Below are 26590 nucleotides of genomic sequence, written 5' to 3' on the forward strand. Positions count from 1 at the left end.
CTAGGTCCTCTACAAGAACATGTGCTCTTAATCATCGAGCCGTCTCCCCAGCCCTCCATTTGCTGTATTTTGATGTCTGCTTTCGATATGTGCAACTCAAAATCCTATCAAGATATTGAGAACATTACCGGGCCCCCCAAAATTTTCATCAAATGACTTCTCAGTTAATGCTTAGCAGATGCAACACCTGCTTTGATTTTTCCTAATAGACACGCTTTGTCTATTCTAGAACGTCATGAACACAGATAACACGGTATGCACCAACATTTGTCTAATCATTCAATAGAAAATTTGCTCAGCACCCACTCTCTGCCCACATACATGTGATGTCTTCACTGCAATGATCTGAAGGCCAAAGGTGTTTCTAGACCTGGCCTGTGACCTTGTCAGCCCTCCAGATAGGTTCTTCCCAAGATCATCAGCAGTTGGGCCTGCAGAGATGTAGGCCCTGAGTCTGCCCCATCCGAGTCCAGGATTTCTTCCTTCCCACAGCTCTCCCATTTATTTTCAGACTGGGGTTGGCAGCCTCTCACCAGCCCCATCTCACCCACTCACTTCCCACATCACGGCGTCATCCATTATCCAGGTGTATAGTGGGGGGGTGTCACAATCTCAACCCAGGCTGAGTTCAAGTGGGTGAAAGTGCAGTTGGGTAGGCAGCTGGAAGGAACTGGACAAGCAGAGGCGGTGGGAGGTCCTGCAGTTCTGTGAAAGGGTGGGGCAAGGGGCGGAGAATAGGCAACAGCTGGAGAAGAAAGCCCAGGAGAGGAAACATGGCAAGTCGTGGAGCAGTGAGGGCTAGACAGCTAAACAGCATTTACCTGGAGCTCCTGAGATTCTGGACATAATGTTCTGGCCCACCAAGAAGGACATCAAGACCGCCTTGGAGGTCCTCGCTCTTTTCCAGTGGGCCCTGAGTGCCTTTGTCATAAGTGAGTCTTCAACTACTCAGGGACATTCAGCTTCATGGGCTTGCCTCGTATTGAAGGTTCTAAGGTGGTAGGATGTTCATTGTTCAAATTTTGTGTTGTTCTAGGCAAACTGTAAGAGTTGTTAATCCTGGTCTGTGGCCTCAGCCATCCGGGTGGGGTATTTGTGAGGTCTGTGTGACCACATGGGCACGGGCATGGACATGCATGTGTCTGTGCAGGGTTCTCTCTCTCTCTCTCTCTCTCTCTCTCTCTCTCTCTCTCTCTCTCTCTATGTGTGTGTGTGTGTGTGTGTGTGTTTGCACATGCACATCTTGTTTTTGGTTTGCCTAGTGAGCACCAGCCGGGTCTACAGTGAAGTCTAGAGGCCACGCTATGGAATCATTGCAAACAAGTTCACTGAAGTCAGCCAAAGAGAAGGGCGTGGCTGCAATCTCAGGAAATCAAGCAAACTGTGATGAAAGAGTTGACTTTGGCAGAGGGAATCTTTAGAAACCTATTGCCGAGAGGAACTGAACTATGTTTCCACCATTTTCAACATCTATACCCTTCATGAAAATTACATGTTGGTCATGGTGTTCTATATACTAGAGCAAACCATCACTGCAGGAGGGGTCCTGAAAAACAATTCTTGCAGGAACAGTAGTTCATGTGAATACTGCCAGGAGTCAAGGGTATGAATTAGGTGATCTTGTCGGAGCTCTGAGAATGAAGACTCTAGGCAGGCCCCGAGAACATGGCCCTAGTACAACGGAATGCCGATGAAGAGGATAGTGGGCTTTTCCTACCCCAACCATCAGACTCGCCACAGAGTAGGAGGCCAAGGGAAGGTACCAGAACCATCTAATACTGAATGATGGGTGAGGGCAATCAGAACTGGAAGCAACCAGATAAAGGAATTCTTAAATATTAGTTTGGCCCCTGTGTTTTCACATGTAATATTTCATTTTAGCTGGGGCTAGCCTTACAAAGTAGAAGCTATTATTATGTTAAAAAGCCATATTGGTCGCTCTACATATAATGCTCAATGATACAGAGTGTTAGCTAACATACACTGGCCTCTTTTTACATGCCAAACACTAGTCTAGCCACCACATGTGACTAATAATTTGCATTGTGTAGAGGAAGAGCTGAATTCCATGTAGTAGAAGCCATTTGTCCAAGATCCCAAGCTAGGCAGTGGAGGAGCTGGGCTGGTAGCGAGCACACAAGGGCTAACATTTTGCTTGAGAGTTTCTTTTTGTCTTTTGCATCTGCTCACTGCTGGTTGGGAGGTTGGGTGTGGAGCTTCGTGTGCGCACTAGACTGGCAGTCTAGTGAGACTACGTTCGTGCTCACACTAGATGCACCAAACAGGTTGGTAGGAGGCTCAGCTTACTGTGGACTTTTGTTCAAGTTGGTGCGGGCATTGCCAACTATAACTGGCAAATGAGGCTGCAGGGGTTGCCCTAACATAGGAAGGGAAGTATATCGTCTCTCGAGTGTACTGTTTTTCTACTCTTGCCAGTCTTGGCTTGTTACTGTCTTTCCACCTTTCCATCATGGTGACTGTGTTCCCACAAGACAGCAAAGTCCCCAAAGTTAAGGAACTGAGTTCGAATTTGGGAAGAATGACTATTCGTTGAAGGTCTAGGAAGCTTGAACCTTTAGGGTGGCTCCTCTTTCCTTCTTCCGTCCAATCATGAATCTCATGCTTCAGACATAGCTGTGTTAATTGTGTGTGTGCATAGCCATAAATGATGGAGATTATAAATGCATATATAACACATACACATATGTATGCACATATATGCATATAGCTATGAGATATACATATAACATAGATGTTGAAAATAGTTTCTGAAGTCAAAGTAACAGTTCAGACTCTAACTCTGTTCATTATCTGGACAACCTTTAGTAAGTTACTTCTCCTCGTTCTTCATAGTATTTAGGGTATATTCATCAGGACACTCTAGGTGAAATCTGGTGGCGTAAGTGAAGAAATGGTCATTTCTCGTTGACACTAAAGACATCAAACAGGTTGGTAGGAGTCTCAGCTCAAGGTGGTATTGGCACCATCCCTGGAAAAAGTAGCTTTAAGGGCTACCATAGAATAGAAAGGGGAAATGGAGACCTATATGCAGTTCTAGTTGCTGTTGATTTAAGTGATAAATAAGGCACAGTCTTATTCTGAATTTCCTTAATTATAAATGAGGTTGAGAATCTTTTTGTATGTTCCTCAGCAACTAGGTAGTTTTTTGTTTTGTTTTGTTTTGAGACAGGGTCTCACTATGTAGCCCTGGTTGGCCTAGAATTCACTGGGTAGACCAGGCTGATACCAAACTTATCACCTGCTTCTGCCTCTCAAATGCTGGGTTTACAATTGTGTGCCACCATGCCCAGCTTGAGTTGATTCTTGAGGGGCAAATAAAAAATGGGTGAAGAAGGGATGAGCCTTGGGGACAGTACATAGGCCCATGAAAAGGCCCAGATGAATGCGAATCTAGAGTAGTCAGAGGGCTGGTGTGAGTAACTGAGATGGGAGTGAGCTCAGACTTGGTACTTAATACACTTTTACCGAAGAAAGGAAGGAAGGACGGGGGAGGAGGAACTAGAGGAGCAGGTGGGGGAAAATTACAGCGAACATCGACAAAGGAGCTTGGCTTTTTCTTGTGAGGTCATGTGGCATAGGGTTTGGCACAGGGTGATGACATTAGTGTCATGGTTTTGAAAGTCTGTTTGAGCTCTTGGGAGTAAACCAATGACCAGGAGGCAGGAAGGGAAACAGTGACAGCAGTTTTGTCAGGCTGTTGAGAGAGGGTGGTGATTTGAACCAGGCTCATGGAGCTGGGGATGGAGAGAAGAAGAAAAGCTAGGAGGGAGCCAGTGCATAGAGAAGAATTAATACAATGTGAGGATTAAAAAAATGCCAGTGAGAAAAAGCGAAAGCAAGATCCAGCCCACAGGTGCCAGTGTGGGCTGGCAGAGGGCAGGTGGTACAGAAAAAGATCCAGAACGGAGGAAACAGGGTGAGTACAGGGAAAAAGTGGACTCCAAGGACCTCCTGAACTTCAAATTTGGTTCCGTACTGAAAAGACAGGTAGTGTGGGAAGAGCTCTTGGTACTGGTGAAAGAAGATGTGGGCACCAAGCTGGCCTCTTTTCACCAATGGGATGTGTGTGTGTGTGTGTGTGTGTGTGTGTGTGTGTGTGATTGTGTGTGTGGGGGGTCTTCCTCATCCCCCCAGTTCCTTTCCCTTGATGGGGCGCTATATCCATTTGGACCCCAAAGACCTTGTGAGAAGACTCTGTAAGAGCTCTGACAGGAAAGGGAAGACTGACATTTTGCAGATGCGGAGCTAAGGTTCGGCAATGGAAGCGTAGATGGAGGATTCATTCCGTCACAAAGTGTTCCCCGAGCCACGCTCGCAAGATGCCTTTCGCCATGCTTGGGTTTGAGCAAACCCTAAGAGAAATGAGGTGTCTTTTGTACTAGAACCATATTCTCTTTAATTATCCAAGAAGTTTTCTGTGGTTCTTGTCCAGAGGCTACAAGTGCTGGCCTTTGTGCTACCCACAGTTCTGTTCCCCAGAATCAGTCACTTTGTAATGTGCTGTCTTTTAAAAAATACTTCTGAATTTTACTATTTGGAATTTCTGAACACTGCTATTGTATGATGTAACAATTTTAGGCATTCTCTGTTGACTTCCCAACACAGGAAATGAGAATTGAGTTCTATATGACATGCTTGAATATATTTGCCTCCTCCAAAGCTCTTATTGCCTCTTCTCCTCCCCGTCTCCCCTTCTCCCCTCCTCCTCCTCCTCCTCCTCCTCCTCCTCCTCCTCCTCCTCCTCCTCCTCCTCCTCCTCCTCCTCCTCCTCCTCCTCTTTCTTCAATACAGGGTCTCTATACAGCCCTGGCTGTCCTGGAACTCACGATGTAGATGAGGCTGGCCTAGAACTCATAAATCTGCCTGCCTCCACTTTTCCAGCACCAGGCTCCTTCCAAAATTCTTATAGTGCAGTTTTGGTTAAATGTCTGACTACAATTAGGAAATAAGCATACCGATATTATATTTTCTTGTGTGACTTGTTTTTTCTTGGAACTAATAATTGACTAATTTACATTTTAATTAACAATTTTAAAGATTTATTTATTTTCATTGTATTGTAGAAATGTTTTGCCTGCATGCATGCATGTATGTACACCATGTGCTTACATATTGGATCCTCTGGAACTGGGGTCACAGATGGTTGTGAACACTGGGAATCAAGCCCAGGTCCTCTGCAAGAGCAACAAGTGCTTTTAACTGCTGAGCCATCTCTCCAGCCCCTAATTCTTTTCGTTTCCTAGATAGCTTTTAGTTATTTTTAACTTGCCCGCAAGCATTTCACACCATGGTAATCTTTCAATATGTGCAAAGACATGAGGAGTCTTTAATATTTCTCTCATGTTTTCTTTCCTTGAGGACAATGTTGCTGGAACCCAGCATCTCCCTCTTACAGTCTGGCCTTATGCACAGCAGCTATTACCAGAGTGCTTATGGCCACTTAGGCAAAGTTTAAGGCGCTTACTCTTGGGGTGTGCAAAGGTGAGGCTGGACTGGAATGTGGCTAAGGGTGGGGGTCTCTTTAAATGTGGACTCTAGGAGCCTTGCTTATTTCCTTCCAGCCCTGCCCATGCTCAATTTCCTCTTCTGTTGACCCCTTTCCACTGTGGATTCTTTGACTTCTCCCTCATTTTGATGTAGCATGCCATCTAGTAGTACTCAGGAGAAAAGGCTTGGGAGACAAATTATCTGAGAAAATATATCTGAAATTGGCTGCCCTCTCATCTGAGCGACCATTTCGCTGCATCTAGAATATTTCAGCTCTAGCTAATGTAAGTACTGAAGTTCCCCAAATGACAGGAAGTTGTAAATACTATGAATCATGAATACGTTACCCAGGCACGGCATCTTACAACTTTGGAAGCTGAAGCAGGAGGATTGCTACGAGTTGAGGCCAGCCTGGGCTGTCATACTGTGTTGCGAGACTGTCTCAGACCAACCAACTAACTGACAAGAATACATCTGATATACCTAGTGTGTCAAACCCCACAGCTTAGTAACACAGCACATTGCCCCATGCTGGCTGTATATCATGGTGTTGTGACTGACTTGAAGCTATGGCTTGTTGTTGCTGGCCACCATACAACAGAATGGTACCACATATTGCTAGCACAGGAAAAGAGAAAAATTTAGTTTTTGCTGGATTCCTGCTGGTTTTCCACCACCATAAGCTACAAAACATTGTAAGTTAAGCTGTTTTAAGTTGAGACCCACCAGTATCTGAGTCCAGAATACTTTTTTATTCTTTTCTCATACAGTACATCCTGACCACCGTTATCCCTCCCTCCACTCCTCCCAGTCCTTCTCCTGCACCTCCCCTCTCCCCCAGATCCATGCCTCCATTTCCCTTCAGAAAAGAGCAGGCCTCCCAGGGACATCAACCAAAGATGACCTAACAAGTTACGATAAGAATGGGCACCATCAAGGCTGGACACGGTAACCCAGTATGAGGAAGAGTCAGAGACTCTCACTTTTAGGAGTCCCAAAAGAATATCGAGCTATACAACCATAACGTATATGCAGAGGACCTAGCGCAGACCCACGCAGGCTCTGTGAATCCAGAATCTTGTTTGGTTCAATTTTTTTTCAGAGAATAATTCTTCCATTAATGATTTGCATAGAGGAGAGAAGACATAGTGTTCCAATTAGTTTCTTGTCAGCAATCCATCCAGGCTTCTGCTGTTTGAGCCTGGGCTTCCTTCCTGCCTCTTGTGATGTCTGGTCCTCCAGATTCTGAGTCTTTCCTGACTTTTCCAAAGAAAGGAGACTTCCTGTAGGCATCGCCATTGCAGGTGCTTAGAGACCAGCTTGCCGCTTTCTAAGCCTGTTGTGTCTCCCTGCATCTGCTTTATGAACACATGTTTTCCTGAGACTGCATCTACTGTTGGCATAGCTCAGACTATTCTTCTCTTTGTGTACCTACATTCCTAAACTATTTTAATCATTTTCATGAGACTCCAATAAGTCAAGACAAAAATGTGTTAATGTGTTCAATTAGAAGGGTTTTTTTTGTCTTTCTAACCTTTTGGCCCATTTCCCACACTATCTTACTCTTGGCTGCTTACGTTTCCAGGTTAATTCCAAGTGGATGCGGCACCCACCCGTGGCTCTTTAGTCATTCTTTCCTGTCTTCCTTCAGCCGAGCACAATCCCTTATCTTATTATACTTTGTTCCTTGCTTTGTGTGCTTCCAATCTGGTGCAGGCAGGTGTTAGCTTTCTCTGGCATCCCCTCTACTGATACTTTACAGCAATGGTTCTCCACCTTCCTTAACGCTGTGACCCCTTAACACGGTTCCTCATGTTGTGGTCACCACCAAGCATAAAAATATTTTTGCTGCTACTTCATAACTGTAATTTTGCTACTGTTATGAATGGTAATATAAATATCTGATATTTGACCCCCCAAAGGGGTCACCAATCACAGGTTGAGAACCACTACCTTATGGGGAAGACATTGAGAAGAAAATGTAAGTCATCAGAAATTATTCTAAGAGTTCAAATATCCAGTGGCCATCAGTGGCCCCCTGTCCTTACCTCCACCATATACACAATGCTGGGGCAGGCTTCAGGGGTGGAGGCCATGGGAAGCACAGCTATGAGGAACACATAAGACCCAAATCAGGTTGAGAAGGTCCAGGGGCACATGGACATGTGGGCCATCTGTAAGTGGAAGGGTGACTGTTGAGTGGGCCTTGGTCAGAGCGTGTGTGACTTTGGGGTAGAGGGAACTCAGTGGGGGTAGTGTGGGCGTGAGGGATTGTCCATAATTCATTGACGTTGGGCTGGGGTCTCTCTAGTAACCACGGTGATCCTTGTCAACCTCTACTTGGTGGTGTTCACGTCGTACTGGCCTTTCACTGTGCTGATGCTCATCTGGCTGGCATTTGACTGGAAGACTCCGGAGCGAGGTGAGTGCCTGGTGGGATGTGTTGCCATATGTTCCTCTTGCTACTCTCCTAACCCTGGGAGGCTCTGGGCAGTTCCCAATCAGTCTTTCAGCCTGTCCCTCCCTGGGCTAGGAAAGCCGATGGAAGTGCTCCTTTTAAGGTCTTTGAAAGACCCATTTTGGAGCTGGAGTTGGTAAGAGGAAGAAAGGGGTGGGTGTGGGTAAGGAAGCAGAGGCTGGGCCCATTCTAAGTTGTTCTTGATATGCCCGTTCTAGTTGCCATGTAAGAGGGCAGGAAAAGGTGAGAGGACCCCATGGTATCCCCAAAGGAGTCCAGAGAAGGAGAGCGGGGGTGGAAAGAGCTTGTCTATGTTTTCAGGAGGCCGTCGTTTCCCCTGTGTGAGGAGGTGGCGTCTGTGGAAACACTACTGCAATTACTTCCCAATCAAGGTGAGCCTGGGATAGCATTGGATTGGGATTAGGGTACAGGGTGTGACCACATGGGGGCCTGGGAAAACAATGACCCCTGGGCATGCGCATTGCCCAGCCTGCATGGCTGCAATTCATGAGTTCCAGTTCTCTAGCCAAAAGAGGAGTTTCCCTCTCCGTCTTTAGCTCTCCTGTGTTGACCTTCCTCTACAGATTTTGAAGACGCATGATATTTCCCCCAGCCACAACTACATCCTTGCCTGCCATCCTCATGGGCTCATGGCCCATTCATGCTTTGGTCACTTTGCCACTGACACATCAGGCTTCTCCAAGGTCTTTCCTGGCATCACCCCTTACATACTCACACTAGGAGCCTTTTTCTGGGTGCCTTTCTTCAGAGACTATGTGATGTCTACAGGTGAGTGGCTTCTGGGGCATACCGCCACATAGACGGCGACCCTAAGGAGAACCAGGACACGTGTAAGAGCAGCTTCAAAGCTGCCTACCAGCTCCCCAGAAACACAGGCTGGAGAAGATGCTCCTTGCTTCCCTGCTCCTTGTAGAGGGGAGTGGGGAAGAATAGTTTGCAGGGATGGGAGTAACCAAGCACCTTTGGCTTTTTCTGCCTACCAGGGGCCTGCTCTGTGAGCCAATCCTCCATAGACTTTCTGCTTACCCAGAAGGGCACAGGCAACATGCTTGTCGTGGTGGTTGGTGGCCTGGCTGAATGCAAACACAGCACGCCAGGCTCTACCACCCTGGTCTTGAAGAATCGGTATGGCTTTGTGCGCATGGCCCTTCGACATGGGTAAGGACAGCTGCTGGGACATAGGGGTGGGATGGGGTGGGGAGGATGTTCAAAAGCCCATCAGGGAAGAACACCCGGCTTTGCAGTAGTTAAAGAAAAAGAAGCTTGCAAACAATTGTGAATAAATAGAACCATCATTAAAATATTGACGTGTGTGTGTGTGTGTGTGTGTGTGTGTGTGTGTGTGTGTGCACGCACGCATGCACACACATGCTTGCCCATGAGTCCCTGCATGTGAAGGGCAGAGGTCAACTTGTGTATTTATTGTTCCTCAGGCTCAGTCCACACTCTCTTTAGAGCCAGGGTCTGCCACTGGCTTGGAATTTACCTGGTAGAGTAGGCTTAATCGGCGAGCCTTAGCGATCCACCCATCTCCATCTCCCTGGCATCCCCAGCATGCCACCATACCTGACTTTTTTTTCTGGCCATTGAACTCAGGTCCTCATGCCTGCATGGAAAGCACCTTGCCAACTGAGCTAGCACTCCAGCTTCTCTATATAAATGTTATTCAATTTTGTCACTTCAAAATAAAGAAAAGGGCAGAGGGAAAGAACCCACCTATGGGTTCGAAGAGAGCTGGAAAGGGTGCTGTCCAGGCCTTGTGGTAGCTTTAGCCTCTCATTAATACCAGTCTCTCTGCAAAAGGACTGTGGTTGCACCTTAGAGCAGAAAAGGCCTCACTTCTTAACATGTGGGCTGAGGGGGAAAAAAAAACAAATGAAATGGCCTTTGGGTGTTATCTGACAGTGGTTCAGATTTGGGCATTCCCAGGGATCACTGGGCTTTCAGAAGCTACTGTTTCATCCCTAAAGGCAGCCTGGCCTAGGCCATGGGACACCGTAGTCAGCTGACACCTTGGTACAGCTGGATTTGAGGTCTAGGGGGCCTGTAGGCAGACCCAGGGGATACTGATGTCATCTACAGCAGGGTCCCCATCTTTCTGCGTATTCAAGGACTTGCTTTTCTTCTGCAGGGTGTCTCTAATCCCTGCTTATGGCTTCGGAGAGACGGACCTCTATGACCAGCACATTTTTACTCCCGGGGGCTATATCAATCGCTTTCAGAACTGGTTCCAGAAGATGGTACACATCTACCCCTGTGCTTTCTATGGGCGTGGCTTTACCAAGAACTCCTGGGGCCTTCTGCCATATTCTCAGCCAGTAACCACTGTTGGTGAGTGGGCCCTTTTATTGGAAGCCTTGGTTTAAGTTCTAGGATTCACTTCTGTGGCTGAGCCTCGGAATCCTGACTATGGTCAGAGGCAGGGAGGCTCGCTAGGATGGGCGCTGAGCAGAGGGGTCAGGGTGGAGAGAAGCTGAGTTCCAGGATGAGGGCTGTCCTGTGGAGTGAACTATTCTGATGCTTTTCTCTTTCCCTTTTCCATTCTCCTTGGCAGTCGGCAAACCTCTACCTCTGCCCAAGATTGAGAATCCGAGCCGGGAGATTGTGGCCAAATACCACGCACTCTATATTGATGCTCTCCGCAAATTGTTTGATCAACATAAGACCAAGTTTGGCATCTCAGAGAGCCAGGAGCTGGTGATAGTTTGAAAGACATTCCCCCTGGCTGGATGGTGTGGAACTGGTCACAGAAGGCCAGTGTGCACCTATGCAGCTTCACTCGTGACTGGAGCAGTTCTCACTGGAGGGAGGTGGGGGCTGTGTCCATTCGGTTGTTTTCTGTCTCCGTCCTTTTCCACTTCCATCTCTTTCTCCTAGTTTTTTCCCTTTTCTGCTGAGACAGAGAAGACCCTAGGCTTCACTGAAGTTACTGGAGGTTGCTCTGAGCAAACCTGGGATAGAATAAAGAGCCCATCTCTGGTACTGTGTGCTCCAGCTAGTCTGTTTGGAGGATTCTAGGACCTTGTGCGTCTGTCATTCTCCAGGACTGGGCACCTCAAGGGCCAGGGGACATTGGGTTCAGAGAGCAGCACATTCAGGACCTGTGATTTTTAGGGGCAATTCATCACTTCTTATCTGTTTTTTCAACTCTAAAATGAGACTCATACTCCTTCCTCTGCTCACCTCAAAGGCTGCTGACAAATTTCAATGTTCCTTACTGTATGTTACTAAACCTGGAAAGCTGGAGAGCTACACAAATTTTTTTCTCCTCCAGTCATCTTCCTGTCCCTAAACATTGTCCTAAAGTTCATGGTGGCTTGCTTTCTAAAAGGAAGTACAGGGCAGTATTTTGAAAGGTTAAGTAATTGATACCTTGGTGACTCTTGTCTATACCTACTTTCCACCCTATAAAGCTATACAGGAATGGTCAATGGTTTAGATCTAATTTTCCCATTTCCACCCAGGAAACTTGCCCGCACTCACTACCCCATACTCTGCTCTTTGATAATCAAATGGGATGCCTGGCTTCCAGCAACTACGAAGAACTTGCTTTCTGAGTTTCTCTCACACTCTTAGCCCAGCAGTTGTTGTAACCACAGTTGTTATTACACAATTTGGTGCACAGACCCTCTTAGATGGTTGGTCCAATCATTTTCCTGCATTAAGTTTGTCAAGTTGTTGTTTTTTTTTTTTTTTTTTTTGTTTTTCGAGACAGGGTTTCTCTGTGGCTTTGGAGCCTGTCCTGGAACTAGCTCTGTAGACCAGGCTGGTCTCGAACTCACAGAGATCCGCCTGCCTCTGCCTCCCGAGTGCTGGGATTAAAGGCGTGCGCCACCATCACCCTATTTTTAAGCCAACCTGTGTACTTACTACAGTGTGACATTCCTGCTCTGTCCTAAATGCCTAGTCCGTGTGGTTGTTTGTACACTGTATGACAGAAGTGTGGTTGTCTGCTGTGGTCTTTTCTGCCTGTGCTGTTTCTTGTGCCAGAGGTTCCACTTTCCTTCCATATGGTGTCTTATTTTTTTCTTTTTGATGCTGAGCATCAAACCCAGGTCCTGACACTAAAGATAGTCTACCACTGTGTGACATCCCAAGGTGTTCTAAAATTTTCTAGGCTTCTGCGACTGAAACCCACTCTCCAAAGCAGCCAGAGGACCAACCTGGGTATCATTATCATCTGACCACTGCAGGCTCAGGTTCATCCACATTACTTGGGGGTCACATTCTCCGCAACAGGACAGAGGCTGCTGGGGTTGGGAAAAGTCCCATCTACTATCCTGAGCTACCTGTTACTGGCTGTCTGTTCTTGGGATCTCCTTCCTTAGAATAGGATAGACAGGGTTTCTCCAGCAAACAGCATGGGGCCAGGCAGTAGAGGCAGCATGGCGGAGTGGACTGCACACCAGGGAAAGAGCCAGGCCGAGACCCTTACTAGTTGAGTGGTCTTGGGGGAGCTACTTAACATCCCTGAGCACTGGTTTTGTCTGCAAAGGGAGCCAATTTGTATATTAATGAGGAGCTGAAGGTTGGATCTCTCCAAGATGTTTTGGGCAAGGCTTGAGATGTAGAAGCCACGTTTTCAAGCTGAAGGCATCCCCACGCTGTGTGCTCTTGTCCTGTGACAATATGCCTTCTGGCAAGACCTCAAGCCAAGGTAAATGAGCTGGAGATGCATAGTTTGGTGCAAAGAGAGCAAGTGGGATGCACTGGTTAGAATCTTAGATTAGTTTCCTTCTGGTACTCTCATCAAAATGGGTTTCTCGAGCTTTCCCCGGAGCTCATGTGTCGTGGCATCACTTATGAAGAAGCATGTGACATGCAGGAAGAGCTCAAGCTGATTTCAAGAGTGGGGAGGGGAGCACTTTATTTGCAAAGAATAAACCGTTAATTTACACAAACTTACATCCCTAATTATATACATTATATATAGTTTATATACACAGTATCTCACACAGGATGCTGACTCCCCAAAGCAGCATTGGCCTGTTCCAGGCCATTCTCACAACAAATTTCCCTCACCCCCATCTCAGCTGGAAGCTTTTTGAATAAAGAAACACACCTCACCCCTCCTAGAAAGAGCCCTGAAGTGAATTAAAAAAAAAAACAAATCAGGTTCTGTGGTGAACATGGCCTAGGGAGACCCCAGGCAAGGGTGGGAACTCAGGCAACACTAGGGAGGCCTAAAAACTGCCTGGCTCTGAGTCAGTCCAGAGCCTTCCAGCCCAGAGGCAGGAGCTGCACAAATGCCTTGGGGTAGTGTGTATGAGGAGGCGAGCTCCGATGAAGACTGCGGCCTACTCCCTGCCTGGCCAGGCTCCTGAAGGGAGACAAGCACTTCTAGCCTTGAGTCTGTGGGTGTATGAAAGAGGAGGCCCCATGGGAACTGCTGTGTCTGGAGGTGGGACCTGCTCACTGTCCCGGGCAGGCCATTTTCCCTGTCTGAGCATCATTTCACACGAGTAACAGGATGGGATGTAGGTTGGGCTGTAGTCCTACTAAGAGCCTTTCTAGGTCAAAATTTCTCTAGATCTGTTTGCATCTACTAGAAGCTGCATAAAACACAAGCCTTCACATGAGGATCAAAGTTCTCGCCTACCTCTAGGGTCCTTAGCTCTTGTTTCCTAAGCTACAGAGATTTGGCTCAGGATGGATAAAGGGGCAGCTAAGGCAAATGCTACATTTTCCAGGGAACCAGTAGCCAAACAACATCCAGCAGTCACATTTTGTGCCAACTTGGCTTCTGAAGCTCAGGCAGCTGGTAGAGGCTCCTGCCGTGCAATTTTCCTTCAAACCTGTCATCTGCTTACTCAAACATGTCCCATTCTCTCTGCTAGCTTTGGGGTCACTTTACATCCTAACAATTCCAACGGTAAATCTCTATCCCTATTCTTCTATCAGTAAATGCTGCACCACTTCGCCAATGGCCATAGCACAGTAGGCCTCCCCACTCTCTACAATTTCCTCCCCCCAGCCCTCTTCTCCTAGGGCTCCTTGTGAGGGGTTAGGATGAACAGCCCAATTCTCCTATGATCTGCACGCACAGAGTGCGATGGGGTTGGCAGGTCCTGCAGGGGCACAGTTAGGAAACTCATTTCCTCCCAGCCATGGGCTTTAGAAGTGTCTTAGCAGGTGCCCCCCTACCCCATTCTTGAGAGACTCTGGCAACATCAAGGTCTTTGTAATATGGCAGAAGGAGAGAAGAGTCACACTCAGCTATAGGAAGCAGAATGGCTCCCAGAACTTGTGTCTAGGGTTAGAAATGGAAGTCTTGCCCCCCATGGTAGCTCCCCATCGGATGGCTGCTGCTTTATCAGATGCGTGAAAGATCCTGAAGGCTACCTGCTCTGTGGGACCCAGAGCTCGAATGGAAGATTCTTCTCAAGACAAGAACTCTTAAGGTTGATCACTGGGGCTGATTCCCAAGAAAACGCCCAAGTCTTCTCCCACAGAACCCCTGGCAGCCAAGAAAACAGGCAGTACCATCAAGAGATGAAAATTGAAGATTGTTAAGTTTCTCCCTAGGACCCCCCAATGATGTCAGTTCCATACAATCACCTTTATTTGTTCTTCCTGGACCCCAAATTCCACACAGTGCTGTGGTAAGGGACTAGCCTGGGAGTCAGACCTCACTAAAGGCTCAAATCTGTGACTTATACTGGGTGAGATCTTAGTCAAGGCCCTTTACCTCCCCAGCCTTACCTATATAACTCTCATATTATCTACCCCGCGTTCTTCAAAGAAAATAATAAAAGAGGAAGTAATCTTCAAATACTAAGGAGAGGGTTTGGTAGTTCCTGCTGCCCCTGCTGATTGTTCAAGGCCTTCAGGGTCAGATGCAGGTCTAAAGTTTACCTCAGTTCTGGTTGGAAGGCTGCCATTAGACAAAGCCCGACCACCTCCTGCCCTGACCCTTGAAGGACCAAGCAATGTGGCTACTTGGAAATGGAGGTGAACCTGAGAAACCTGTTGTTCTTAATGACATTCAGGGATGCATTTTCCATCTCTTCAGAAAGAATACATTTCAGGAGCATGAGGAGCAGGCTGGACAAGGCTGACCCTCCCTGCTTTGGGCTGCACCTGACACTCTGAGGCCAGGCAATGGGAAAGAAAGTGTGTGAATAATCCCAGTGTAGGACCATGCCAGAAAACTGGTGGAGGTGCCTTTGGAGCTGAACTAGGGGTCAGAGCCCTGCTCAATAGTCAGACAGGTTTCTGTGGAGGCTGTCTCTAGGAGAGCAGCACAGACCTCTATGGTGACAGTAATCTGCTTCTGAAGGAAGACTGGGCTAGTGGGTCATCAGCTGCTGCTCTTTCAGATGAGACCTAACCTAACGGTCCCTGACCTAATGATCACTTGGATTGACTGACTGATCACTGGGGTTGCAACGAACATGAACAAATCTCCCTGCTTTTCAATTCCTACTTCTCCCCCTTTCTGGGCCAGGTAGAAAAGCCCTGCTTTGCTAATGTCCAAGGGAGTCTGGGCTTTGGGAATTTAGAAGTCTACTGTAGTGGTAACTTTCGAGAGCCACAGATATTCAAACTCTAAGGGCCTTTGGAGGTTATCCAGTTTAACCATCTGCTCCCAGACACAATTTGGTTAGAATTAGATGCATAATTGTATTGCTTAATCAATGGAAAATTCTTTGTGCCCAGGTCATTTAAAGAATACACCAGACTCATGAGAGATGGGTCCCACACGAGGCACCTGTCTCAGACAGAGGTAGGCACTGTGGAGAGAGAAGATAGAACTTCTAGTCAGTCTGGGGAGGGTGGCAGGTGGGAAGACTCCAGGTAGTTTTCGGAGAGTGGAGCAGAGCTGTAAACAAAGTGAGACATGCGCAGCCCCGAGTATCGGGCTCTTACATAGGCAGGGGTGTGGCCATGCCTGCAATGATTCCAAGGTAGAGCAAAGTTCCCAGCTCTGGAGTCCAGCAAGCTGCCACAGTGTACCTCTCAGCCTGAGTGGGAAAAGCTGTTTGAGCCTCTTGTAGGTCATAGTGCAATACAGCAAGAATGCCTCCTCTGCCAAGGATGCTTGCTTGGCAGCTAATTGCCCAGGTCTCTGCCACAGGCACTTGCCTTCTTCTGACCTGATCCTCTCCTTAAGTTGCCACCTGATGCCACCCCCAGCCAAGAGAGAAGCAGCAGCCCCCTTGGAGTAAGAGGGTCACCCCTAGAATCTGGAGTGCACCTTTGCTTTTTGTGGCCTACTGTCTTGGATCTTCAGTTTAGTGCAACAAATGATACATCTGATGAGGGACCTAGGGGTTGAGGAGTCACCATAAGCCAGCCAGCAGGGAGCCTAAGGAGGTTCTGCTTCTTGAAAACCCTGGGGCTCCATCAACTGTCCTGGCAACTCAAGGTCATTGTGGGAAGTCGCGCAGGCCTTGTCATCCTGGAGTCACTGGGGAATAAATAGCACTGGGGCATCTCTCTCTGTGGCTGCAACGCCAATATACCTCACTCCACAGCAGCACTTAGAGGTTCTGGGAGTCCTGGCTCCCAAACCTGGGGCAGGGGCATGGGACAGGATGGAACGGGAGAATCTAGGATGCAGGGGCTTCGCCCAGCCTGATGGCCCCAAAGAAGGTGGTGTGCTTGCTCATATTGATAGAGATGTCGGCGTGCACCATCTTCACGGCAATTTTCTGCCTGGCCTTGAGGAGGCACACGCCTGCAGTATAGCAAGTGTTGTAGTTGGTCTTTCCTGTCTCAATGCTGCGGGTGCACTGCAGGAAGGGCTTCTCATCCACCACCACCTCGTAGCTGGCAAAGTCAGTGAAGTTGATGTAGTACACCTGGGTGAGAGGCAACGAGAAGGGATTGGGGGAGAGAGGAAAAAGAGGGTGGGCCCTCCCCTGCTGAGCAGATAAAACCTCCTCAGATGAGAGCTGCCAGTCTACCCTGCGCAGGGGGGTGGTGCCAGTTGGTCAACAGGAACAGCAGGGTGACAGGATCACTGTCCTCCTACTCCATGAGCTCAAGGGGCTGAGCGAACCTTCCTTACAGACTGCTCGAGTCCAAGAACTGAGCCTCATTTCCATTTCACTGGCCTGGCTCCCTAGCCCTGGCACGAAGCTTTGCTTTGCACACTTTCAGTGCTTACTGGGCACTCCAGATCCACTACCCTCCGCTTCCCATTCTGAAGACTGTTTAGGAGAGCACTTAGGAATCTGTGATGCCTGAGGGAGCTCACAGTAATCACTTCCCATTTCTCCAGCTTGCGAACAGAAACTTCCTGAGCTTGCAACACCCGCTCCGGTATTGCACTCCTCTCTGGACTCAGCACACCTTGGCCCTCCCACTGGCTGGCTGGAGACGCAGGTCCTGAGCTACGGAGAGCCAGCTCATACAAATGAGATAGCAAATCCTAGGCTCCTAACTTCATTCTCAGGCCAAGGAGGAAGTACGAACCTACGGCCTGCTCTCATGGAGATTTTCTTAGCTCATACGGGCTATTTCTAATCCTCCCCTGGGTCCAGAAATTTACTTTCCATCCTCCATTACGTTTTGTCGGCACATCCCATCCTGAGCTTTGATTTTTTACCACTACCAAATGGAATTTAATCCACAGGTTATGCCCACATGTTGTATAGGAGTGGGGACCTTCCTTCATCTGACACCTTAAATCACTTCATCAAAATGACTCTGGAGAAGCCGGGCGGTGGTGGCGCACGCCTTTAATCCCAGCACTCGGGAGGCAGAGGCAGGCGGATCTTTGTGAGTTCGAGGCCAGCCTGGTCTACAAGAGCTAGTGCCAGGACAGGCTCCAAAAGCTACAGAGAAACCCTGTCTCGAAAAACTAAAAAAAAAAAAAACAAAAACAAAAACAAAATGACTCTGGAGGCTCTTTGACTGGAAACAGTGTATTTAAGTGCCACACTCTCTTGGGCCAGGACCAAGCTATGTCAGGACACGTTGTGTGCCTGGCAGGTGTTTGTTAACCCAACTTCTCTGCTGACTTCCTCTTGAGAGCCGTATGTTGGCTCCTCAGTCCTGTTTATCTGCCGGCTTCCTGCCTGCCACCCAGAAACCCTGACCTGCAGGCTTATCTACTTTTTCTAGCTCTGAGGACAGCCCTGATGCAGGCACACAACAAGGGATGGAAATGGATGGCCACTGGCAGACCTGTGGGGAGTGGGCCCAGGGCAGGAAAAGGACAAAAGTGGAGGGGAGAAAGGTCTGAGAGGATGACGTCATGAAGGAGGCAAGAACAACAGAAAGAGACAGACACAGATGGGAGAAAGATGAAGGAAAGACAGTCAGAAATCTTTTTGAGGTAGAGAGAAGGTCTGCAGGAGCACTGTCATTGTCATGCCCAAGCTAGCAGTGCTGTGGGGAGGGGTCTCGGCAGCTCTGGGGCTTAGCAGTGCTGTGGGGAGGGGTCTCGGCAGCTCTGGGGCTTAGTTTCAAAAACTCAGAGCAAGGATGGGTCCGTCTGTGGAACCAAACAACTCAGAGGGGAAACCAGGGCCTGGGGCCCTTACAAGAGGGAGTCAGACAGCAGGGTGTGGGAGCGGTCTCTTTACAGTTTTTCAGTCATATTTTGCTAGGGAAAAAATGAAACAGGTTCCCTTGGTCTTTCCTCCCGTCAGCTCCCTCCCAGTGTGGAATCCACCACCCCTTCCGCCAGCAAAGCAGGAAGTTAGCCATTGGATGGTCTTGGCTTGCTCCACAGTGCCCCTAGGTGGCCTGCACCAGATCTGCACCCTGGATATAAGAAGAGTTAGGCCTAAGACCGTACTCACTTCTACCTGACTATAGATGAAGTAGGTGCCGTCCACCAGTACCTCCAGCTCCCCGCTGCGGGGATGTAGCTTAAACACCTTGGGGTTCATAGTGATGCGAGACCAGTCATTGAGCACTCCACCTGAAAGATCTCAGTATGAGAGAAGGGTAGTCACTCAGTACATGTCAAGATAATCTGGGCAACAGAAACAAATAAATACCAAGCAGTACCACTCCCCCATTCCCTGCCAACCCTATCTAGCTCTGGTGACCATAAGTTTCAAGGGCCATGCTTTAAGAAGAACATTTGGAGGCAGGAGAGGTGTACTGTTTGTAAAGTGGCTTCTAGGCCTGCCTCAGGACCTCCGGATCTGCACACCCGTCTTTATCCTTGCATTCTCGACCTTTTCATCAGCAAGGCTCTTTATCTTCTAGCTGGACTCCGAGGTGGTGATGGTGCAAGAGGAGAGTAAGCACAGAACCAGATTTTCTTTGTTGTTATGGTGACTGCACAGGCAAAATCCAGACACTGAGTGGCAGGCTAAGTCTTAGTATTCAATTTCACTTCCCTAGCAGTATCACCCGAATTCCTCTCTTGTCTCAGAGGTTTGTGTCTTTTTACCTTCTTAATAGATTCTTCTCTATGGCTCCTCCACCACCCACTCCTTTCTGGGAAGCCTCCCGAGGGCACCAGGAAACCACTTACTCAAATGATCCATCTGTCTGGAGCACTACCTAGTGGTAGTTGGGTATTGGGGCGATCACTCACAGTCCAAGGCAGCTAGGGATAGTAACCACTAGTAACCAGGCCCTGGAGGTGAGGGGGAACTTCACGATACTCGGGGATAACTTGCCAGGTTGCCGTGGACCAGCTAGGAGGATATGGGAAGGTGCCTAGGAGATGAGGCACCGTTGGCAAAGCATCTTTTCATATCCGTAACTCAGTTGGGGACCCAAGCTTGGGAGGATAGAGGAATATTTCTCTTTCCATCGTGCACATGGAAAGATTTTCCTTCCAACCACAAGAGGAGGCAACCTAAGCTCATAGGGGCTTTTTCTTTCAGCCATTTGTTCTTCACACAAAAATACTATGATTTAAACATCCATCCTTGACCAGTCTCAGAAGGTCTGCCTCTCTGGAGTATGAGGGAAAAGGAGGCCATCTGGGTTAGTAGTAGGTTCCAGTTCCAGTACGTCTATGGACTTCTCTGTCTAGTAGCCTCTCACCGCTGCCTTCCTCACTTCTGGCTTACAGTGTAAACTATGACTTGGAATTAGCCCAGAGGGACTGGAAATTGTCTTGCTCTGTTATGATAGTGGGAGCAAAATGAGCGGCTTCTGCCACAGAATGAGCATTAAGGCCACCACTTAGATACCCAAACAAATCTGGTTCCTGTCTGACCATGTTCTTCCAGATGGATGGTGATTATGGTCACCAAGGACCCTGGTCCCACAGAGCTTGAGCCTCTGCAGGGCTCCTCGGGGTTTTCTCTTACTCTGCTCCTGTTTGTACTTGTGAGGCTATTAGGCTGGGGTGGTGGTTTGAATAGGAATGATCCCCATAGACTCCTGTGTTTGAATGCTTGGCCCATGCTGAGTGGCACTATTAGGAGATGTAGCCTTGTTGGAGTAGATGTGCCTTGTTGGAGAAAGTGTGTCACTGCTGGGGTGGGCCTTGAGGTCTCATATGCTCAAGCTACGCCCAGTGTGGAAGATAGTCTCTTTCTGCTGCCTGTGGATCAAGATACAGAATTCTCAGCTCCTTCTCCAGCATCATGTCTGCCTGTACCCTGCCATGCTTCTCGCCATGATGATAATGGACTAAACCTCTGAAACAGTAAGCTAGCCTCAACTAAATGTTTTCCTTTATAAGAGTTGCTGTGGTCATGCATGGTGTCTCTTCACAGCAACAGACAGTCTAAGTAAGATAGCTGGGTATTCAGGTGGCAGTCAAAGGAGGAGCTGAGTCTGATGATTAGGGGAACTCAGCACAGACAGGTGAGGACTGACTGCATTCTTAGAAGCTGTCCTCAAGTAGCAGGTTTGGTAGCCTTTATTTACTGTTTCCGCTCACAACCCCTCCCTTCCATGCCAAGCTCTGTAAGCATCTGGCATCTTGGCTGGCTTGTTGTTTCCCAAGACTCCTGGGGGTTCATGCATTTTAGGCTTTGGGCACCCTGGAGACTGGACATTATTTCAAAGCACTGTTCTTTAATGAATGTTCATGTCTCTTTAGGGGAAGAAAATGAACCTAATCATTCAGTGGCGTGTACACACACACACACATCACTGAAGTAGCACAGCACAGTGCCAAGAGTCAGCAAGCTGTGGTTTGGAATCTCATCTCCTAACTTAGCTACAAAATATTGGACCAGTTAATTAAGTTCTCTGAGCTTTCGTTTCTGTGTCTGTAAAAGAAAGGAGAATTGCAATACCACATCATAGGGTGGTTGTGAAGGTCAAATGAAACAAAAGATAAAACATTTGGGAATTGTAGGGTGCCATGCAGACAGAAGGCGGCATGCTTCGTTTCGGTATTCCTAGTCTCTCTGGGACTCTCTTTTCCCATCTCATACCTGAAGGGATAACATGAAACCAGCATTTCTCGGCCCCACTGACATGTTGCACTTTGGATAGACACTAGTGTCTCACATTTGCTAGAGACTAACATATCCCCTTCCCTGAGAGAAACGCCCTTTCCACCCATTTTCTGTACAGAGCAATAAGACAAAATAATCTATTTAATATAGTTCTACATTCCTGAGTTTGCACTTGTGAAAATGCTTATATATATTCCGTGGTGACTCTGACATAACCATCATGACAACTTAGGTAGATGATGTCCCCAGTCCTATTCAGATCCTACATTAGTGGATTCTAAGTGCAATTTAGAGCCTGAGGATGCAGTCCAATGGTAGTGCACTTGGCTACCATTCACAAGGTCCGGGGTTTGCCCCCTTGCACTGCAAAAGCAAAACTAAACGCAATTCGGGTGCAGCAACTTGTCTTGGTGAAAGCAGTTACTTATGACAGCCAGTAGAGGGCACGATGGAGTAGGAAATGCCCTTCTGTGCCAAGGATACTCAGGGACTTGGGAGGAGCTAGGCTGGCTGATTATTCGGAGGCTGGGAATGAGGGAAGGGAGAAACTCCTTGTAGGGAGAGAGACTACTTTGATTCTTACCATTCTTGACTTGAATTGCCGACCCTTGGCCCTGCAGATGCACCACAGCTGGCTGGGAGGATGAGAAGAAGAGAGTCACTGTGGTGGCTGCTTGCTATGTCATGCAGTCCTGTACTGTTACCTCTGGCTTCTAGATCCCTTTGTGTCCCAATTCTGATCCCTTTCCTCTGTTTTGAGATATTAACAGCTGCATTTCTCAGGGAAAAATAGTAGCACTCTGAGCTCTACGTGACCCTTCAGCCAAACACGATGCCTCGGAGCATTATTTCCTCAACTGTAAAATGGGAATTAAAAGACTCTCTGTCTGGCCACTCTCACAAGGGCATCTGCAGTTCTAATAAGTTGCTGAATATAAAATTGCCCACAAAGCCATCAAGGACTATACAACTGTATAGATTTATCACTGTGGCCAAATAACAGTAGTGAGGGTGGTTGCTGGGAGGAGACAAGGCCAGGCTAGGCAGTAGAACTTGCCAAAAGAGACAGATTGGGAGGCTCAAAGACTAGGAAGGAACCTCTCAGGCTATTAAAAGGGAAGCCCAGGCTGGCCGCAGCCTAGAGCTAGTTGGCTGCTTTTCAAGGACATACTCTTAAACTTATCAGCTCCAGAGTCCAGGCAGTCTGAGTGCCCTTCAGGTATCTGGGGTGGCTTGGAAGCCAGAGGCCTAGGTGTACAGGCAGGTAATCTTTATAGACTACTGAACATGGCTGTAGTGACCCTCCGTCACTCATGGAGTGAGTAGAATGGTCCAGGCAAGACTCTGTTCCCTTAGCTAAAGGCACATCTTTGGGGCAAAGCTTTTCAATTCAGACCTTGGCAGTGGCTGCCAGGGAAAAAACCTCAGAACCTCCAGGGCAACAGAACATAAAGCCTCATGGAATTTCATAGGGAGTAGACTCCAAGGTGACTCCAAGCCTGAGGCCATCCCTCCTCCCCAGAAAGACAGTGATCCCCAGCCAACCTGGTTTTCTCGAGTTCCAGTTTTATCAGCAGCACCTGCAAAATAGGACAGGGCAGTCAGTGCCGGGCTCTTTTCTCCTGCTCGCTCTCTCAGTTCTGCTGCCAGGGGCAGAACTAGGATTCCCATAGCCATCCCTGGAGGAATTTGCTTCTCCAGGCCCATAGCTGCAGGAAGTCACAGCACAACGTGGGCCTGTCAATGGGAGAGAATATCCTCTCCTTCCTATTCTTGCCCCTGACCCTTATCTTCAGAGGGTCTACATCCCAGCAGCGAAGTTGGTCTCTAGCCAATATTGGCCCAAGACAAGTACTACTGTGCACCCACGGAGAACAAGAGGCTATGCTATGCCTGTCATTGTGTGTCCCCAAGACAATGGCACTTGCTTTTTTAGCCCTTTGTTCTTTTCTTACTGGCTTCACAAGGATCACTGTCATTTATAAAGATTTTGTTTCTTTACGTGTGTCTCTTAGACTCCAGGTCATAAACTCTATGAGACCAGGGACCACTTAGCAATATAGTTCTTTGTACACAGAAATTGCTCAATTAATATTTGTGGAATGACTGGATTAAAAAAAAGCAACTTTATCTCTCGTGGCCATGGTAACACTGCTGAGCCCTGCTTGAATTATAAGGGAAAGAATCCGAGTCCTGCGGCTGAAATTTTAGACCTGGAGAATTCAGCTGTAAGAGTCCATTTCTTCAAAAACCTAAGACACAGGATGGGAGCAGGAGAAGGAACTAACAACTAGCAGGAGTGCAGGCGGGCTGCCTCCTGTCAACTCTAATTAGGCAGCCTCACATCTGCAGCTGTACCTGTTGCGTGCCCTGCTGGGCTCCAGCAGAAAGACGCAAAGGGATGGGATGGCATTTGAATGAGCAGCACGGTATTTAAGGATGGAGTGTAGTGTGAGGAGTATTTGGCTCAGGGACAGAGTGGTCTTGGTGTCTGGGTTTGCTACAGCCACAGCCTGAGTGATTCATAAATTTCTACCCATGTGACTAGAAGTGGCTACTGTCCACACGAATGGGAAACGACTCTCAAGGGTCCATGGGAAGAAACTGTAACAGGGTTGCCATTTTGTCCAGTCCCCGACATTCCTCCTTACAAACTATTTCCATAAAACATCATGTGCCACTCCATGTTGAAAATCAGAGTAGGCCAAATCTATAAGTACAGGAACTCCAGTGAATGGCCGGGACCTCTCTCTCATATCTCTGTTTTTTGGCTCATATGAGTTTATTGGCTCACTATATGGAAGTCTAGAGCCAAAGACAGAATGTGATGGAAGGGTTGGCATGGGGCAAGAACAGATGGCCTGTCTGGCACAGCTTGATCTCAACAAGAGTTAGAGCAGGCCAGGCCCTATCAGAGCTTGTTCAGTTTCTAGCTCTCCACTGTACTATGGATTTCTTACTGTACATCACCACTGTTTGAAGATCACCTGCTTCTGCTCTACAAAAGTACAGACAAGGTTTCTAAGGGGTGGGAGACAGGAGAACTCACCAGAAGGTCCTTGGAGGCCAGGGGGTCCTTGAGGACCAGGAGGGCCAGGAGGGCCAGGTGGTCCCATAACAGTTGTTCCTGGAATCCCAGGAATTCCTGGAATCCCTGGGGGTCCCTGGGGTCCTGGAGGTCCTGGAGGTCCTGGGGGGCCATTGGGCCCAGGGGGCCCTGCTTTCTTTCCTATAATCACAGGATTCAGTGTTATATTTGGAGTTAGCTACTGTTAAAAATGTACTGTCACAAGTGTAACCTCAGGAGTTGTAGAGACTCCCAATGACACAAGGTCAGCCATCTAGGAGTCTTTGCTAAAGAGCTGAACATGTTTATACTCCTCTGTCTGACCCACATTTCAGGGAAGATTTGAGGACACAGAAATAAACAGCCCTTAAGGATCCCAGTGCAGTAGGAAAAGGTTATGAGATATTAGAAGTGCCACATTGATGAGAGGGACCAAATGCTAAAACAGGTCAGACAAACTTCAAAAAGGAGGCTTTGATCTGGTCCAAAGGATGAGCACTATTAGGAAACCAGACTTAGTACCTTGACGGTTCGTTTTAGAATTTGACGAGTGTTGATAAGTGTGGGGCTTCATTTCATAAGCAGTTGGGTAGACCTGTGCTTAACCAAAAGATAATGGAAGTCTGACCCCACGAACACCGTCAGCTCCAGGAAGATTTGCCAGGAGTCAATTGTGCAGGGGTTGGGGGCAGGACAGGGGCAGCACTGGCTGCAAAAGGGGAGGGAAAAGGCGGTTTGGAGATGAAGGTGGAGAGAGAGAGAGAGAAAGAGCGAGAGAGAGCGAGAGACCGAAGCTAACAAGAGACAACAGAAAAGAAGGAATAGCAGGCAGAGACAGACCTGATGAGGAGGCAGCAGGCTCTGCTTTCTCAGCTGACCTTTCTAAACTCTATTTTTAAGGATCCCTGGGAAAGGAATTTCTGCAGACTCTCTTGGTTCCATGTTCCAGTGTTTATCACCCCTCACGGCTCACTGTTAGGAAGTTCTTTGGTATATTGAACTGAAATCCCTCCTGTGGCCATTTGAACTTTCATTCTATTCTTTGTGTAGCCAGGAAAGAGTAGTTATCACCATATACATAAGACTCATATACTCAAAGATATTAGGTTACCTATCAACTTCCATCTTTGTAGGCAAAATAATCTACTTTCCCAGAGATGTTCATTAGAGGCTGTATTCTCAAATGCATTGTTTATCTGGTCTACCAATTCCTTCTCCTTTTCTCCTCACTGTCTTTCCAGAACAAACCCAGCCCTCCCATTTCATATGCTAGTCCTTCTACCATCTCTTCTAGGGCGCAGTCATGGGAAGTGAATCATAACTGCTCCTTCTATAGACTTGCTTTTGGTTTTGAGCAGACCCAGCAAACGGCTGTAGGTCGTTATGGTAGGTTTCTTTCTCTTCTTTCTATGCTCTTAGAATTTCAATGGAAGTCCTAGGATTGGAAATCTCTTACAGTTACCTTCTCCAAGACAGTTTCTTAGTTTGAAATATATATATATATATATATTTTACTTTCTGTCTTAGGATTTCTACTGCTATGATAAAACACCATAACCAAAAGCAACTTGAGGAGGAAAGGTTTTTTTTTTCTTGTTTTTTGAGTCCTTTGAGGGAAGCCAAAGTAGCGACTCAAGGCAGGAACCTGGAGGCAGGAACTGAAGCAGGGACCCCAGAGGAACACTGCTTACTGGCTTGCTCTGCAGGACTTGTTCAGACTGCTTTCTTCTACAACTCAGAACCACCTGCCCCAGGTGGTTCCACCCACCATGGGATGGGCCTGCCCACGCCAATCAATAATCAAGAATATGCCTCACACAGTTGCCTCTAGGCAATTTAATGGAGGCATTTTCTCAACTGAGGCTCTGCTTCCCAAATAACTCAAGCTTGTGTGAAGTTGACAAACAAACCAACCCCCCAAATCAACAAACAACAGCAGCAACAACAAAATAACTACCAGGACATTTTTACTTTAAAAATTTCTGACTGGTTCCAACTCTCAGACATTTTAGTCTGGAAAATTCTGTCATGATTTATCAGGTCCTCCTTTAAGAATAATGGTTCATGTCTAAAAACCCTCAAGTATTCAAGGAAAGGCCTATAAAGAGACCAAGCATCCATGTCTAACCACACTCTTCTTCAGAGACGAAAGAGCATATTCCTTCAAGAAGGCCTTAAAGACATAGAGGACCCAAATATGGC

General features: G+C 47.6%; 2 protein-coding genes across 6 annotated transcripts in view; one reads left to right on the forward strand and one right to left on the reverse strand.

The window, feature by feature from the left end:
* Positions 1 to 847: 847 nt before the first annotated feature.
* Positions 848 to 10696, forward strand: Awat2 (acyl-CoA wax alcohol acyltransferase 2). Its single transcript, XM_075958237.1, has 7 exons — positions 848 to 932; positions 7820 to 7930; positions 8288 to 8358; positions 8551 to 8755; positions 8971 to 9145; positions 10119 to 10318; positions 10542 to 10696. Exons 1-7 carry the CDS (start codon positions 848 to 850, stop codon positions 10694 to 10696), a joined length of 1002 nt encoding a protein of 333 aa, XP_075814352.1.
* Positions 10697 to 12832: 2136 nt separating this feature from the next.
* The window catches only part of Eda (ectodysplasin A), a 380441-nt gene continuing 366683 nt past the window's right edge, over positions 12833 to 26590 (reverse strand). The window contains exons 4-8 of one of the 5 annotated variants that reach the window (XM_075957888.1): positions 24371 to 24550; positions 22867 to 22901; positions 21905 to 21956; positions 18748 to 18872; positions 12833 to 16791 (exon numbers count right to left, since the gene is read on the reverse strand). In XM_075957888.1, the coding sequence (XP_075814003.1) occupies positions 16540 to 16791; positions 18748 to 18872; positions 21905 to 21956; positions 22867 to 22901; positions 24371 to 24550 (644 nt within the window). In that variant the 3' untranslated portion in view covers positions 12833 to 16539. Of the gene's footprint in view, positions 16792 to 17933; positions 18176 to 18741; positions 18873 to 21904; positions 21957 to 22866; positions 22902 to 24370; positions 24551 to 26590 lie in introns of those variants that run through there. The other 4 variants (XM_075957891.1, XM_075957890.1, XM_075957887.1 and 1 more) reach the window with 4 other exon arrangements.

The sequence above is a fragment of the Microtus pennsylvanicus genome, chromosome X (assembly GCF_037038515.1).
Source record: "Microtus pennsylvanicus isolate mMicPen1 chromosome X, mMicPen1.hap1, whole genome shotgun sequence".
NCBI lineage: Eukaryota > Metazoa > Chordata > Mammalia > Rodentia > Cricetidae > Microtus > Microtus pennsylvanicus.

Bases quoted from the DNA above. Each gene is read 5' to 3' on its own strand.
- Awat2 (XM_075958237.1), top strand. From the start codon at position 848: ATGTTCTGGCCCACCAAGAAGGACATCAAGACCGCCTTGGAGGTCCTC. The intron at 8,756-8,970 runs GTGAGTGGCTTC...TCTGCCTACCAG, and splicing joins AGACTATGTGATGTCTACAG to GGGCCTGCTCTGTGAGCCAA. The intron at 9,146-10,118 runs GTAAGGACAGCT...TTTCTTCTGCAG, and splicing joins CGCATGGCCCTTCGACATGG to GGTGTCTCTAATCCCTGCTT.